Raw genomic sequence first — 17,106 nt, 5'->3', positions numbered from 1 at the left:
GTTTTTGCAAACTGCTTTATTGGAATACAGCCACAGTCATTCTTAAGTATTGGCTGCTTGGATACTAAAACAGCAGAGATGAGTAGTGGTACCAGAGATAGTATGGCTGACAAAATCTAAAATGTCTGCTCTCTGGTTCTTTACATGAAAAAGACTTCCTGATATAAACTGTAAATGAGTGAATGAAACTTCTTTTTAAACCAGGTAATTACTTGATAAACCTGCCTTTTGAGAGAATGTAGAAAAGGGAAAGACTCAGTTAATCTTAGTAAGAACTTTGCATTAAGCTATTAAAGGAAGGAATGTTTTTAAATGGTTCTTCAATCCTTAGGAGGGTAAATTCTTCTTTGTTCATGTACATTTGGTATTACAAGTGGCATTGGTAGTATTTATTAAGTACCTATCAATGTGCCTAGTATTGTACAGGTTAAAAACAAAGTAAAAATTTAGTACTGACAAATGAGAAGCGAACGTATTTTTTTCTTGTTTTAAAGCATACAATATCAGCATTGCATTGGTCTCCTCAAGTGAAGGATTTAATAGTATCTGGAGATGAAAAGGGAGTAGTTTTCTGTTACTGGCTTAACAGAAATGACAGCCAGCACCACTTTATAGAACCCAGGACAATTTTCTGTCTTACTTGCTCACCTCATCATGAAGATTTAGTAGCCATTGGGTAAGTACTATATCATCTCTTCCAGTAGTTTATTTTAATGAGCATATTTGTATTTGCTTTATCTTCTCCTGCCCCTTTATTCCTCAGAGGAAGCCATTTATAGGTATTAACCACTCCCTGAGCCCTTGGTAACATTTATTCCTGTGACGTCCAGGCCCTTACCATCTCTCTCACTTTGTTTTTATTTCTTTAGTTTCTACAACAATGTACTTTCCTCATTCTTCACATCTGACTTCTTCAGTCAGCCTCCAAATGTAGGAAATACTCTCATTCCCCCTTTTCCTCCCTCAGATACTTGCTCTTAGAGATAACATTTACTCCCCGAGTGTCAGAGAACTCTGCTCCGTCCCAGTTCTCAGCCCTCCGTCTGGATGGGGAGAACAGTCTGGCATTGGGCTCTCTGCCTCCACCTCCATCACCAAGGGGATGTTTCACATAAACTACCCAAACAGGCACCCCCCCCTCCCCTCACCACTCCATCTACTTCTCTCCCAAAGATGTCTTTTCACTCTAGTTTGAAGATTTGACATAAGCTCTAGAATGTTGGCTGGAGTGGATTCAAGAAACTGGGGGTACAGTAGTCAAGATACACGTGGAGACTTTTGTTTGTTGTACAAATGTGCATAGACAGGAAGCCAGAGGAGGTACATGGGAGTCAAGGGAATATTAAATAGAAGATAATAAAGGCATGTTTTTATACTGATGGAAGAGGAAGAGCTGGTTGCACAGATAGTGATAAAGACAGCAGTGATATTGAGAAGTCAAGAGGGGACTGGCTCTAGATCACCAGTAGAAAGGACAAGTGAGAATATGGAAACAGGTGCAGGTAGGTTTGTTGATCTGGTTGCAGGAGGAGGGTGTTTCATTCTGATGGCTTCTGATTTTCTCCATGAGGCATAAATCAGAAAAGGTAGAGTCAAGGTCAAAGTGGGGCTGGGATACATGCAAGAAGATGTGAAAATAATCATCTCGGAGAATAGGAAAACGAGCTTACTGAGAGAGAGTCCAGTGGTCCCTGTTGAGTGTGAAGCTTTATATCAAAGTCATGAATTCAAAATAAACTTCAGACTTATTGAGAAAGGGTGTGGTTGGATTTGACAAAGTTTGGTGTTTTGTGGAGTAAATACCTCTGAAAGAGACAGGACAAAGAAGCTAAGGGTGTTTTTAAAGGAATGATTATAATGATGGATGGTGAAATCTGCGGCATGAGGAGAAGGAGAGGAAGACAGGTGTGGGTACCTAACAATGAAAACGGGAGGGGTCGTGGATCAGTGGTCTGCTGGTGAAGTGGGAGTGCTAGAGAGGAAGCAGATTGGGTGGTAGGCAGGGATCAGCGAAGGTTGAATCAAAGTGACCTTGAAAGCAAGAATTCACGAGAAAAGAAGAAATCTTTCAGGTAGAAGGAACTGCACATTCAGACACAGGATGGAATCAGAATGATTTGTTTTTAGAGGATCTTCAAAATGGTGATCATTCCCTGAAGGGCTGATTAAAATTGCAGAACAGCTTGATCACTTGACTGTTGCAAAACTTGATGGTTTTTGAAGTCCACGCCTGCAGAGATTGATATATGATTTTATTCCTTTAAATAAAACTATAATGGGGGGGAAATGTTTTTAATAAAAGGAGAAAAATAAATAGAGCTGTAAAGGTGTGTTTCCCTACAGAACCATCTAGCACGTAGGAAATGTGAATAGGTACAGCCACTTTGGAGAGCACTTGTGCACTTTCTAGGAAAGTGAAGATAGACACATCTTACATTTTGGCACTTCCACTCTGTGCATCAAATCTGAAATTGTCTTAAGTGTGCTTAAGATTATTAATGGCATTTTTGTTTGGTTTTGTTTGTAATAGCCAAAAACGGAACCCCTCCAAAAGAGAAATTGAATAGACTTGTGCCATATTCACACAACAGAGCGCTGTCCAATCATATAGTGACTGACCAGGAACCAGGGTCACACGCATCAGCGTGGGTGACTAACAATAAGTGAAAAATAACAAGCTACAGAAAAACAGACTGCATGACACCATTTGTATGAAGTTTTAAAATAAACAGAATCATTTTCCATCATCTTTGGGAATGCAGACAAAGAAAGGCTAGGAATGACAGAACAGAAAATTCACAAATTTTCACAAATAAACAAATTCTCCAGTTTACCTCTGGAGAAGAGAGGAAGCAAGGTTTGATTGGGGTGGGAGTGGGGTGTACAAAGGACTTCAACCACAGGGTGATTGGAGGGTTTTTTTTTCCTTAAGCGGGTTGTTGGACTACTTTATGTGTACTTCGTCTTTTTTGTTTAAAAAGCTATTCAAATTTCTCAGTGTCCTCTGAATTTTAAAAAAAAGATAGCCTTGGAATATCCAGATTTAGAAGCTACAGTACTACAGCTTTTGTTAAGTTCATAGTTAGAGAAATAAGATCACTTGTTAAAAAAAAAAAAAGGTGGGGGGGAAGGCAGGGAGAGAGGTGTAAATGTGTTAGGACAAATTTATCTCTAGTCAGAGGGCTTGCTGGGCGCCACAAATAACCATTCCGGGAGGTCCCTTCGAACACTTTGAACTGTATGCCAGGCAATGTATACATTATTACTTAGTGCCAAGAGTTTGATTGGAAGGGCAGGGAGATCCATGTGTTAGAACCACACCAGAAAACAGAAAATGAACATTTTGGAAGAAGGACAAAACAAGATTATTTCTTGCTTTTTTCCCTTCTACCTCACCCAAATACACTTACCTTTTAGAAGTGCACAGTGATAGCTCCTAATCCAAAATGTTTACTGTTCTGTCTTCATTTTTCAATGTTTCTAACTCTTGTTTTTTAGCTACAAGGATGGCATAGTGGTTATAATTGACATCAGTAAGAAAGGAGAAGTTATTCACAGGCTTCGAGGCCATGATGATGAGATCCACTCCATAGCCTGGTGTCCCCTGCCTGGTGAAGACTGTTTATCCATAAATCAGGAGGAAAATTCAGGTAGAGATGATTTAAGAGGGTCAAGTACTCCTCAGACTTAAAGAACAATGTGGGTTAAACTGTATCATTTGAATTATATTTAAAACTTCAGGTTTTACAGATCAGATCTATCGACATAATAGCTAAGTTTCAGCAACCTTGCAAACTAGTTTTTCTTTGACAAGTTCATGTTTCATACAAATTAAAAACAAAATGACCATCTCTACCCTAGAAGAACCTGAAATTCCCAACGGTAAAGTTATAGAACAAACTCCAGTAACAAAAGGCTGCTACTTAGCCACTGGAAGCAAAGATCAGACCATTCGAATCTGGAGCTGCTCTAGAGGCCGAGGTAAGACTGATGTTTGAGATTTCTTTTGTGATATAACCTACAGTGGTTGGTAGAAGTAGAAACTTTTTTTACTGTGTCTTGTTATCCTAAGGGTGTGTCATCACCTGCAAGAAGGCAGTTCTTTACTTTTCTATCCAGAAAGTTGCTCCTCCCAGTCTGACTTTGGTTTTGGAGATGAGGGTTTCTGATGCATTCCTAGAAGGGGCACTGCAGAGAAGGCAAGATATCCGTTATAAGGAAAGGAATATTCCAACTTAGCATGGTCTGGATCAGAGAAATGGAAAAGAGCTAGAGGTTTTAGTGCACAAATGCAGGATAAATAATCTATACCCAGTGTAAAAGCGCATGTTTAAATGTTAAAGCTTAGTTTATCCAAACTACAGGGACCTTCAGTCCTTCAGTTTCCCAAGCTTCTCTCTTTGAACAAAACTTTCACCTTTAATTTACAAATTGAGAGGGACTCCAGGCAGAGTGGTCTTGACCTTTATAGTGAAAATCGAGCCTTTCTCTTTATAGCAGTCTTCTTTCTCCACTTTATTTAAAAACCATGAAGGTTTTATCATCATTAGCCAAGTGCACTAATGCATATAAAGCAAAAAACACAGTACTGGCACATAGTTATAGCTTAGTCAGTGGTAACGAATAGTGTAATTCTGGAAAACAGAATTTTTTAAAGAATTGTGGGCTGCTTTTGGGCATACTATGGCTGATCCTCCCAAGTGGGGGACAACATTAGGCCAGGAATCCCTCCAGAAGGGCCTCTAAGCCTATGGAAATCTTGATACAACAGTTTTTGATTCTAGTCATGCAGCAAAATCACCTGGAGAGTTTTTGGAAAATGTGGGTGCCTGGACCCCACCTCAGATCTACTGAATCAGAATCTCTAGGAGTTGGGCCCTCACATATATATTTTTAGAGGCTCCACCAGTGAGTCGTTCTGATATATAATAGAGATTAAGGACCACTGGTGAGTAGCCTGTTGGGGGTGGAGGGACTTCCCACGTTGACCGCCATATTTGCCCCTTTTGTTGGCTTTCTTGCCAACTAGAAGAAGGAATCCCACTCTCGGTCCTGCCAACTTTGGAGAATCTGGAGTTGTGTTACCCCCTGGGTTCACAGTTCAGTTGAAACCTCATTTTCCCAGACAGACAATATTCTTAATGTGCTTAGGTTGCCAGAACAGCCTGTGAAAGCTTGTCTCACTTAAATTAGACTGTATTAAAACCCTGTATAACATTTCCATGAGCAAATGAGGTCTGAATTCTAAGTAACCAAGCTAACAGACTTTTAAACCACAAACTATGTTGTGAACTGCTGGGGACTTACGTTGTTTCACTGTTTTGAGCACCCTCTGACCTTCTTTTAATCTGCAGGGGTGATGATTTTGAAATTGCCCTTTCTGAAGAGAAGAGGAGGGGGTATAGACCCGACTGTTAAAGAACGCCTTTGGTTGACACTCCACTGGCCTAAGGACCAACCAACACAGCTGGTATCCAGCTGTTTTGGGTAAGTGTTTTTTTGGTCACACTCTCTGACATACTTTATTTTCCACTCTAGCTTGAGGAATTTGTAGGCTTCTCGCTTCTCTTTCTAGACAAGACGGAAAAAGCAATAGTTAAGTCTTTTATTACCATGGGCCATTTGTAATAGAAAAACCATGATACAAATTCCTATGCCTTCTTTAATAACAGTGCTGAGAAAGAAAATCCAGTAAGCATAGCCTGGTGGTTCAGAGCATGAACTCTGAAGCCAGGCAGAACTACATTTCAGAATCAGTCTCTTATCTTCTATGTGTTCATGAGCATGACCCTTTACTCTGAGCTTCAATTGCTTCATATGAAAAAGAGGGAGCGTACAGGATTTCCTGTCTCTTAGGGTGATTATAAGCCATTTACTGAACAAAACGTATTGGGTACTGGCTTCTAGCCGCAGACAAGGAAGGGCCCTGCTTTTAAATGAAATGAGTTAAAGCATATAAAAATCCTTCCCCCGGGGCACCTGGGTGGCTCAGTGGATTAAGCCTCTGCCTTCAGCTCAGGTCATGATCTCAGGGTCCTTGGATCGAGCCCCGGATTGGGCTCTCTGCTCAGCAGGGAGCCTGCTTCCCTCTCTCTCTCTCTGCCTGCCTCTCTGCCTACTTGTGATCTCTCTCTCTGTGTCAAATAAATAAATAAAATCTTTAAAAAAAAAAAAAATCCTCCCCCCACCCAAAAAATGTTGGTCTTGGCCCTACTCTCCCACACTGCCCCCCAAAAGAGAGAGTATGTCTTAAAGCTCCAGGGCTGTGTAAATTATGATGGCATTTTACAATTAAAGCTGTTAGGAAAGTCTGCTGCAAAGGTAATACAGTACATTCGTATCTTTCAGAAAGAACATAGGGAATTACTTACTATTCCTACCTCAGTCTTCTCAAGTGGCTAGAGTCCCTTCTCCATGGTCAGTGGCTCTTTGTCTTGCGTGGGTTCTTTCTGAGCTATTTTGTGCATATTTCAGGATATGCAGTTTCTTCTCCCTTTTTTTTTTTTTAAAGATTTTATTTATTTATTTGACAGACAGAGATCACAAGTAGGCAGAGAGGCAGGCAGAGAGTGAGAGAGAGGAGGAAGCAGGCTCCCCGCGGAGCAGAGAGCCCGATGTGGGGCTTGATCCCAGGACCCTGGGATCATGACCTGAGCCGAAGGCAGAGGCTTTAACCCACTGAGCCACCCAGGCGCCCCTGCAGTTTCTTCTCCTTAAAAGAACAGTTAGCAGATCATTTTGCAACAGAGGGCCCCTACGCCCTGTCCCTAAATCACTTGTTTTCAGATAATTTATGAAAGAGAACTCATGCTTGTTTTTCCTTCACAGAGGCGAGTTGTTACTGTGGGATCTCACTCAGTCTTGGAGACGGAAATATACCCTCTTTAGTGCTTCATCAGAAGGGCAGAATCATTCAAGAATTGTATTTAACTTATGCCCTTTACAAACTGAGGATGACAAACAGCTGCTGCTTTCTACATCAATGGACAGAGACGTAAGAACTGCTTATTTTGCATTCAGTATTGTAGAGCAGTGATTTATGACTTGGATGGGATTAGAGGGCTTTTCAAACCATCCATCAGTTCTCATGCCCTACCTTAGACCCTCGAACCAATCAGAGTTACTGTTAGTGCTCACCGCTAACTATGTCAACTGCAAAAGTTTGGGGAAAGGTGAGGAACCACCAAAATGCCTTTTTGTTAAAGCAGGTAGGATAAAGAATTGTACACGTGCCCAGGGAAGGATGTGTGAGATCATCAAGCTCTGGCTTTAAAATATCTTTGTCTATAGTTTAGGTAGAGAAATATCTGCTCTTCGTGAAATCTCCAAGAGAGAACTGGCTTAATTGTTTTGCAGTTATGCTAGCCTTATTTGACACACAGTTTTCTCCCAATCCCCTCTGTTCAATAAGTGAAGATTAAATACGTAGCACTTTCCATTCCCCTGGGTATAAGATATTTTGTTTTTTTGAGATAGCTCTAGTCATTTTCCAGTGTCCTGAGGCCACCTTCATTTTTAGTTAGGGTTCGCCAAATGAGGCAATTACCAATACTATAATACCGTAGAATGGAAACGCCAGTGGATTCTGGGATATGGGAGCCCTGGGTCTGGTTTATTCATTGTGTGACCCTAAATTCACTTGACATCACTGGGAATAAATGTATTCTAAGGTCCCTTTGAGCTCTACAATTTATTCCTCTTTTTTTAATCTAAGAGGTACTTTTTCTACTACCTACTGGAATAGTTAAATTACATTATTCTTACCCATTCTTGGAGTCCATCCAATTTGAGATGTTAAGTCTTTTTCCAATTTCTCTGATCTTTTTTTATATTTAGACCCTAACTCTTGATCTTTTCAGGTAAAATGTTGGGACATGGCCACCCTTGAGTGCTGCTGGACCCTACCTTCCCTCGGTGGGTTTGCCTATAAACTAGCTTTCTCTCCTGTGGACATGGGCTGTTTGGCCATAGGCGTTGGGGATGGCATGATCCGTGTATGGAATACACTGTCCATCAAGAACAACTACGATGTGAAAAATTTTTGGCAGGGTGTCAAGTCCAAGGTTACAGCGGTAAGGGTGATTTCTTTGAGCTTGCTCTGAACTTTTTTCGAATAAGTAATTCTTGTAGTAAGAAATTAAAAATGATCTGGATGTGCATTCATAGAAGATATATTTAAGTTATAATACAAAACATATTCAATGGTGTCAAACTATTAAAAATGTTAATGTGGCTCCTTCTTTGATGTGGAAAGGTGTTGATGATTCATGGAAAGTGAAAATTATAAAACATTAATTGCAGATTATACAACTATATATGTTTTTTGTTTTCTCTATTTAGTCTAAAAGCAATAAATGTTTGGTTAAAAGGAAAACCATTCAGAATTGTCAAATCACTATGTTGTACACCTGAAGCTAATTATAACATTGTATGTCAACTATACTTCAATAAAAAAATAATAACAGGGACTCCTAGGTGGCATAGTTGGTTAAGTGTCTGACTCTTGGTTTCAGCTCAGGTTGGGATCTCAGTGTCCTGAGATCCAGCCCCATGCAGGCACTCAGTGTTCAGTACTGAATCTGCTTGAGATTCTCTCTCTCTCAAACAAATAAATCTTTAAAAAAATAATAAAATAATAACAACAGAAAAAAAGAAAACCAAACGGTATAGAAGTGTAGATCGCAAAAAATCATCCTACCCTCCACTCTATTCTCCCACCTTTTTTTTAAAAGATTTTATTTATTTATTTGTCAGAGAGACAGAGAGAGTACAGGCAGGCTGAGTGGCAGGCAGAGGGAGAAACAAGCTTCCCGCTGAGCAGGGAGCCTGATGTGGGACTCAATCCCAGGACACTGGGATCATGATCTGAGCTGAAGACAGCCACTTAACCGACTGAGCCACCCAGGCGTCCCTATTCTCCCACTAGTATAAAGCAGAGAACCACTGTTGCAGATTATATGAATAGAATCCTATTTTCTAAAGTATTATGGAATCTTTTCTCCCCACTCAACAGTGATCATGCACATCATTTAAATGTTTGAGCCTATTTTTGTTTTTTTTCAACTGTATATATTTAACTTTATTCACCAAAAAAAAAAAAAAACCGGGAAAGATACAAAATTGGCAATGGGATGTTTCAGATGGTGGACTTACCAGTGACTTTTACTTTGCTTTATTGCTTTGCTTCTTTTAAATAATGAGAATTTGTTACTTTTAAAATTAGAAGATACCAAGAGCAAGAAAGTTGTGCATTTGAATACTCAAAGGATAACCCAATGGTTCCCTTGACAGTTTTGCCCCTCTCCTCCTGTGTTTTGTAGCTGTGCTGGCACCCAGCCAAGGAAGGCTGCTTAGCTTTTGGGACTGATGACGGGAAAGTGGGATTGTATGACACCTACTCCAACAAGTAAGAAATAGAGTGTTTGACCCACTGACCATAATGTCATTGATGGAGTTAATTTTGATGCATAAACCTGGATGTACATCAGAATTGGCCTGGGAAACATCTTTAAGATCCTGGCTGTGAGACTTGATGCTTACAACTTGGATTTATATTTTTTAAATTTTTTTTCAGGTGATAGTGATTCAGGCTTTCGGACCTGTGGTTACCACGAAAATAAATCATTTGCTTTTGCTCTCCTTCAGCTTTTCTTACAGAAGCTTTCAGGTGTCCATGAACACCGAAAGCCTAGTACAAAGAACAGCTTTGTGCCTTCCACCTAGACTCACCATTGGTTAACATTTTGCCATACTTGCCTTATCTTTGCACACTTAAAATTAATAGTAATTCCATAATATGATCTAATATCCAGTCCATATGCACTTTTCTTCAGTTGAGCCAAAAATGATTTTCCTAGCTATTTTTTTTTTTCAAATTCATTTCAATTAGGGTTCAACCCATTGCATTTTGTTATGTCTCTTTAGTCTCTCTTACTCTAAAAGAGCACCCCCCACTTCTTTCCATAACATTGCCTTTTCAGTTTGAAGATACCAGATAAGTTTGTGGTGAAAATATTCTACATTTTGGGCTTACCTAGTTATTTCTTTGTGGGGATTTCTAACTCATTTCAGTATTCCCCATATTCCCTGCAAGCTGGAAGTTATATCTAGAGCTTCATTGTCCATTCCAGTAGTCTTTTTAGCCACAGGTGACTATTGGGCTGTGCTGTAAGTATAAATACACTCGAATTCAAAGACAGCCTCCCCCCTCCTCTAAAATGTAAAATATCTCAATAATTATTTTATTTTGATATTTTAAAAGATAATACTTTTGTATATTGAGCTAGATAAAATATACTATTGAAATTTAATTTCACCTATTTCTTCTGCTTCTTTGAATGTGGCTATAAGAAAGCTTTAAGCTGCATATGTGGCTCATCTGTATGGCTCACTCTATGAGTCTGTTAACACACAGCTATCCTAGATGCTTGATTAGATTCCAGACCTACGCTGTTCATTTTGGTAGCCCCCAAATGCTATTTTTAGTTAAAATAATTAAAATTAAATCAAATTAGCATTTACGTTCCTTGTTTCTCCTGAGCCACATTTCGGGTGCACAAGGCCCAGTGCTTATTGAACAGCACTGTTCTAAACCAGGGATTGGAGAGCCACAGCTCATGACTTAAGAATGGTTCTACCTTTTTAAATTATTGGGGGAAAAAACCAAATGACTACTATTTCATGACATGAAAATTACACAGAATTCAGATTTCAATGTCCGCAGATAAAGCGTTATCAGAACCCAGCCACACTCATTTGTTTACACCTTATCGGAGGCTGCTTTCATAGCACCAGAGCACAGTGAGAGGAGATGGGTACTGGCTGGCCCTTTTCAGTCTAAGTTTGCCAATCTCTATTCTAGATCATTCATTTCTAAGTAGGAATTATTAACTGCACTGCAGAGGCAACCTTTTTTATATGCAATTTTTTTAAGTACATACATAAACCTATATGCAGTCAGTTATTGCATTTTCTGTTCTGCAGTTAACTCCATTTTTTAATTCGCAAAAAATAATAATATACTATCTCAAAGGGACACTGAAGAAAATAAAACCAGATTTCAATTTAAATAGCTCTGTGTCTTCACAAAATTGTTGACTAATTCTATTAAATTAATATCTTCTGGTTATTACGAGCTGAATGTCCAAACACACACAGGAAGGGTGTATAGTAGGAGGAAGAGTGCTGCTGTAGATATGCTGTTAGGGAGTATTCAGCCAGAATCACTTGTTCTATTTCTTTGAGCCCAAAGAAATTGGGGTTTATTGTCCAGAATGATGATGCTGCATGTGTCAGAAATGTGGAAGTAAATAAGACAACAGCTAGTTTGGTCGTAGGTTCTGGATCCCAGGAATTCACACTTCATACAGAGAACACGGTTTATGGTGAAGGTAACAGCCATACCACCCTTTACTGACACTTCATGTGTCTTTAACCACCCCAGCCTTCCACATGACCCTCAAGAGCAAGATGTCTTCAGTCAAAAACTTTGAAATCAGACTTTTCTAAAATCTTGCCTTAGTTTAAGAATGTGATGTTAATGACAGGGTAAGTCTAAAATGACTTCTGATCTTTTACTTGAAAGTTAGGTGGGTCCATCTGTATGATGATAGCAGACACTTAGCAGTAACCTTGGTTCTGGGTTGAACAGTTCACATTTTCTGTCTTGTTCTGTTTTTCTCTAGTTGTCATAACCTTGACCATACTTGTAACTACAGTAACATTAGAATATATGACATTTAAGTGAAGTGGACGGCTGGGGGGAGAGGGGGAAAAAAACCCCAAACTGGTCCCACAGTGGGGAGAGGGGGTAGCGGGGAGGGATAACCTATTTTTCTGCGTAAAGTACTTTTGGGACTTAATCATTTTGGTGGCAGATACCATTCCATGGTATGTTATTTAAGGGTTGGCTTCTCCAAAATCAACTATTTAGAGAAGGATACTGTTAAATTGTTTTTCTCTAGTATCAGCAACTAGTAAGTAGGAACGTTTTAGAAAAAGGTGACTCTGTTTTCCACTGTGCCTTCTGTTTAAATTTCTGTTTGTCATCCCCTTCCCCCACAGACCTCCACAGATTTCTAGCACATATCATAAGAAGACTGTGTACACTTTAGCCTGGGGGCCACCACTACCCCCCATTTCGCTCGGTAAGTACCTGAGCCATTCTCTAGCAAACATGAGTGCATTCTCTTTCTTTCAGTTTAATTGTAAGATACTCAAGCTAAAAAGTCATAAATATTCTAGTACAGTGACTGCTTAGACAGACTGCTATGTCTCCCCAAGGATCCATAAGGGTAGTCACAGCAGGTAATAAGTTAGAATCCATTCACCCATAATAAGAATCCCCAAACTCGAAAGCATCATTTGGTCTCTTCAAGCTGAATTTTTTTTTTCATGGTGCATGTAGTTCCCTCATGCTGGCTTCTGGTCCCCAGTCTAATGCTTTCTCACTAAAATTTGCTATTTCTTTTTAATTTTATCAGAATTACACATTTGAGTATAGAAATGGAGTACTGATAATCTGTTTTCACCTACAGTTAAAGCACACAGAATTCCTCAAATGATCTCTTTGGCATCACTGTAATCTGATCCTTTACTTCTTCTTGCTTCTCAGCCTTATCTTTATTACCCCTAAAGTGATATCCATAAGTAATGGCAGTACACAGAGAAAATAATGTAAATCATCAGAACCCAAGCAGCATTGCAGTTGGAGGTCATTCCTTCATTCAATCAACAACTGTTTTAGTGGATCCTTGATTTGGTGCCAGGCATAGTTCTAGCAGCGGTGAAAATAAAATTTGTCCTTAAAGAAACCCACAAGAACCACTGTTTGCTTCTTAAAAGTCAGCAAGAGGATTGCTAGAATACTAAACCATTGCTTTGAGGACAGCCCCTTATAGTTAGTCATAGGAAACCCGTATGTTTAAATGTGCATAGAATGGAGGACTCATTTCTGAAAGGAAAGGAAAACAGATTCTCATAAACATTGCGAACATGTTTTTTTTATCCCAGCTTTAATACCCATACTATTTGAATAGGAGAAGAATGGCTAAAACAAATATGCTGTATTATAAATATTACTGCAGAATTAGTAATTGTTTTTATTTCTCCCAATAACTGTGTTCATATGCAAGGAACAGTGAATTTATTCCAATGTGTTAACAAAATTCTTTTAAAACAACTCATAGTATGCAACAGTATAGCAACAAAGAGTTAAGCTGATGAAATGTGAAACTAATAAACTTTCTTATCTTCTATAGGAGGAGAAGGAGACAGACCTTCCCTCACTTTATACAGCTGTGGAGGGGAAGGGATTGTCTTACAGCATAACCCCTGGAAGCTTGGTGGAGAGGCCTATGATATCAACAAACTCATCAGGGACACCAATTCAATCAAAGTGAGTTCTTGTGGTCTAAAGTCTTCTCTGAATCTCTACATATTCTTGCTTTCCCATCTTGCATAAGAATGCCGTTATTAGAGATATCCATTATGCTAACAGATTTCTTAGATGTTCCTAAAAGCATTAGTGAATTTGTGATATATAATACATAATGTAGAAATCTTAATCCCGGAGTAAACCAAGGAACTAAACCACACACACACGTACATACAAATAAAAGTTTTGTCTCAGTTGCCATAGTGATAGATGATAAATATTCAGATCTTTTCTGGCCAGCATCCTTTTCAGGCCAGACACTAGTCCTCCACTAGGAGGAACATAGTGAGAGTTTGGTAAAAATTAATATGGTGACCCAACTGTGGCTGCAAAGTACTTTGCTCAAGACAGAATAACCATTTTATTTTTAATTTTTTGGTGAAATAATTACAGAATTTACACAAGAATAATACACATAGTTCCCTTATATCCTTGACCCAGAGACCCAAATCATTTTTTAATCATTTTTTTAATCACTTTTGCCTTCCCATTTTATCAATTTATCTATGCCAGAACTGTCTTTTGAAGGGAAACCGTAAATGTTGAAAGTTCCTTACTCCTGCAAATGAGCATTTTTTTTTTAAAGATTTTATTTATTTATTTGACAGACAGAGATCACAAATAGGCAGAGAGGCAGGCAGAGAGAGAGGAGGGGAAGCAGGCTCCCTGCTGAGCAGAGAGCCCCGATGTGGGGCTCAATCTCAGAACCCTGGGATCATGACCTGAGCCAAAGGCAGAGGCTTCAACCCACTGAGCCACCCAGGCACCCCAAATGAGCATTTTTATTGGCACTCATTATTTTTTAATTTTTTTAAGCTTTTATTTATTCATTTGACAGACAGATCACAAGTAGGCAGAGAGGCAGACAGAGAGAGAGGAGGAAGCAGGCTCCCCGCCAAGCAGAGAGCCCAATGCGGGGCTCGATCCCAGGACCCTGGGATCATGACCTGAGCTGAAGGCAGAGGCTTTAACCCACTGAGCCACCCAGGGGCCCCTATTTTTGAATTTTTGAACAACAAAAATAACATTTTTTTTTTTTAAAGATTTTATTTATTTATTTGACAGAGAGAGAGATCACAAGTAGGCAGAGAGGCAGGCAGAGAGAGGAAGGGAAGCAGGCTCCCTGCTGAGCAGAGAGCCTGATGTGGGACTCGATCCCAGGACCCTGAAATCATGACCTGAGCCAAAGGCAGCGGCTTAACCCACTGAGCCACCCAGGCGCCCACAAAAATAACATTTAATCAAACTGATTTTTATCAACTGTATTCTTTTATTAAATATTATCTCAGTATTAACATTCAGCAGTGAATAAAAGAGATAAAATTTCTGTTCTGAAAGAGCTTTTAGTTTTGTGGTTGAATATGTGCATCAGAATTTCATGCAAGGAGGGGCACCTGGCTGGCTCAGTCAGTGGAGCATGTGACTTTATTTTTTTCCAAGACTTATCTTTTCTTTTCTTTTTTTTTTTTTTTCAAGATTTATTTTTTCTTTGAGAAAATAGTCTTTTAAAATAATAATAATAATAATTTAATTAACTATTAAATTATTAATATAAATAAGTACAAAACACAAGCAGGGAGAGGCAAACTCCCCGCTGAGCCAGGGACTTGGTCCCAAGACACCAGGATCATGAACTGAGCCAAAGGTAGACGCTTAACCAACTGAGCCACCCAGGCACCCCCCAGAGCACGTGCCTCTTGATCTCAGGGTTGTGGTTTCAAGCCCCATGTTGGGTATAAAGATTACCTAAAAATGAAAGCTTAAAAAAAGACTTCATACAGGGCACCTGGGTGGCTCAGTGGGTTGAGCCTCTGCCTCCAGCTCAGGTCATGATCTCAGGGTCCTGGGATCGAGCCCTGCATCAGGCTTTCTGCTCGGCTGGGAGCCTGCTTCTCTGTCTCTCTGCCTGCCTCTCTGCCTACTCGTAATATCTCTCTGTCAAATAAATAAGTAAAATCTTAAAAAAAAAAAGACTTCATACAAGTAGTTTAGGCTGGCGTTAGAAATTTGGAATTCCTGGGGCACCTGGGTGGCTCAGTCGGTTAAGCATCCAACTCTTGATTTTGGCTCAGGTAATGATCTCGAAGTGATGAGATTGAGCCCTGCATCTGGCTTCATGCTGGGTGTGGAGCCTGCATGGGATTCTCTCTTTCCCTCCCCTCTGCCTCCCCAAATGCTTGAGAGCTCACTTATTTTCTCTCTCTCTTTTAAAAAGAAAGAAATTTGGAATTCCTTCAGATGAATGGTAGCTGAAGAAGCTGTGGGCATATATGAAATGGTCTAAAGAGATAAGAAGACAAGAGGGTGTCCCTTGGTGAAACACCAACAGTTGGGAGAAAAAAAAAATGTAGAAGGAAAAGAAACAGAAATCCTTTTGTTAAATGTAGAAGGAAAAGAAACAAAACCTTTTGTTAAGGAGACATGACCCCCATGTTACCAAGCCAATGGACATGTTACCTTCTCTTCTGTGGCATAAAAATCATTTTAATGAAGTTCAAATGTAATGTAAATGAAGTACATTTAATGAAGGTTAGATACTGTAAACTTTAATATTTACTGACCTCTTTTTTGTCCCAATTAAGCAAATTACAATTAGAATGCTTGCTTTTAGTAACACTTGTGGTAACTCTATGTAGGTTATTTACAGGTTGCATAATTAGAACATTTTTAACTCCAGGGATTTTTTTTCTCATGCTGTCATCATTGATTTGTAAGATATGCAGAGAGAAGAACAGTGCTTTTAGTCAAGATCGGTTTGTTTTGCTTTCTAGTACAAATTGCCTGTACACACAGAGATCAGCTGGAAAGCAGATGGCAAAATCATGGCTCTTGGCAATGAAGACGGGTATGTGTTTGTTTCTTTATTTAAAAAAAAAAAATTATTTTATGCTTCACAAAATGCTCATCTACTGCACTGGACTGTCTAAATCTTCATTTTTTTTAATGTAAGCCTGGGCAGAAATGCTTTTTAGACCTCACTGTGCTCTTTCTGATGTTGATAATAGCAAATAGTCCTAATTTAGCCATTGATTCATTCATTCTATTTTAGCTTTTCCATAGCACCATTTGTCACAAAAGGCTGAGAAACACAACTTTACAGAGATTGTTGGGATTTTCTTAAAGCTGAATATACTTGTTGAAAGAACAACCTTTTGTTTCTAGTTCTCTGTAAGAGAACTTTGCAGTGATAGATAGGGTTACCCTATTCCATTTCACCTTTATTTGAGTGATGGAATGAGGGAGATACCTGTTTGCATTAGACTGTAATTTGAGCATCCGTCTTTCTTCTCATGTGTTCGCTATTCCAGATCAATAGAAATATTTCAGGTTCCGAACCTGAAACTGATATGCACCATCCAGCAGCATCACAAGCTTGTGAACACCATCAGCTGGCATCATGAGCATGGCAGTCAGCCGGAGCTGAGCTACCTGATGGCCTCTGGGTCCAACAATGCCATCATTTATGTGCACAACCTAAAGACTGTCATAGGTACCTTTGGTTTCTTACACTGCTTTGCACTCTTTACACTCCAGCTACTTTGCATTCTAAGTTTTTTTGTTTTGTTTTGTTTTACTTGCTTTTCGGTATTAAAATGTTATTATTGTTGTTTTTTTTTCTGCTTTCAAAAGTAACATATTCTTGGTGCGCCTGGTGGTTCAGTCTGTTATGC

At 39.3% G+C, this 17,106-nt stretch overlaps 1 protein-coding gene across 6 annotated transcripts in view; it reads left to right on the top strand.

The window, feature by feature from the left end:
- The window catches only part of GEMIN5 (gem nuclear organelle associated protein 5), a 42,688-nt gene that overhangs the window by 1,432 nt on the left and 24,150 nt on the right, over positions 1 to 17,106 (top strand). For 4 of the 6 annotated variants that reach the window (XM_059174126.1, XM_059174123.1, XM_059174121.1 and 1 more), the window contains exons 3-13: positions 495 to 676; positions 3,499 to 3,650; positions 3,862 to 3,981; positions 5,355 to 5,487; positions 6,829 to 6,994; positions 7,860 to 8,072; positions 9,321 to 9,406; positions 12,064 to 12,146; positions 13,260 to 13,396; positions 16,207 to 16,280; positions 16,744 to 16,925. In XM_059174126.1, the coding sequence (XP_059030109.1) occupies positions 495 to 676; positions 3,499 to 3,650; positions 3,862 to 3,981; positions 5,355 to 5,487; positions 6,829 to 6,994; positions 7,860 to 8,072; positions 9,321 to 9,406; positions 12,064 to 12,146; positions 13,260 to 13,396; positions 16,207 to 16,280; positions 16,744 to 16,925 (1,528 nt within the window). The remainder of the gene's footprint in view (positions 1 to 494; positions 677 to 3,498; positions 3,651 to 3,861; positions 3,982 to 5,354; positions 5,488 to 6,828; positions 6,995 to 7,859; positions 8,073 to 9,320; positions 9,407 to 12,063; positions 12,147 to 13,259; positions 13,397 to 16,206; positions 16,281 to 16,743; positions 16,926 to 17,106) is intronic. The other 2 variants (XM_059174125.1, XM_059174124.1) reach the window with 1 other exon arrangement.

Source organism: Mustela lutreola, chromosome 5 (assembly GCF_030435805.1).
Source record: "Mustela lutreola isolate mMusLut2 chromosome 5, mMusLut2.pri, whole genome shotgun sequence".
Lineage (NCBI taxonomy): Eukaryota > Metazoa > Chordata > Mammalia > Carnivora > Mustelidae > Mustela > Mustela lutreola.
This window is presented reverse-complemented; position numbering and strand designations above follow the sequence as displayed.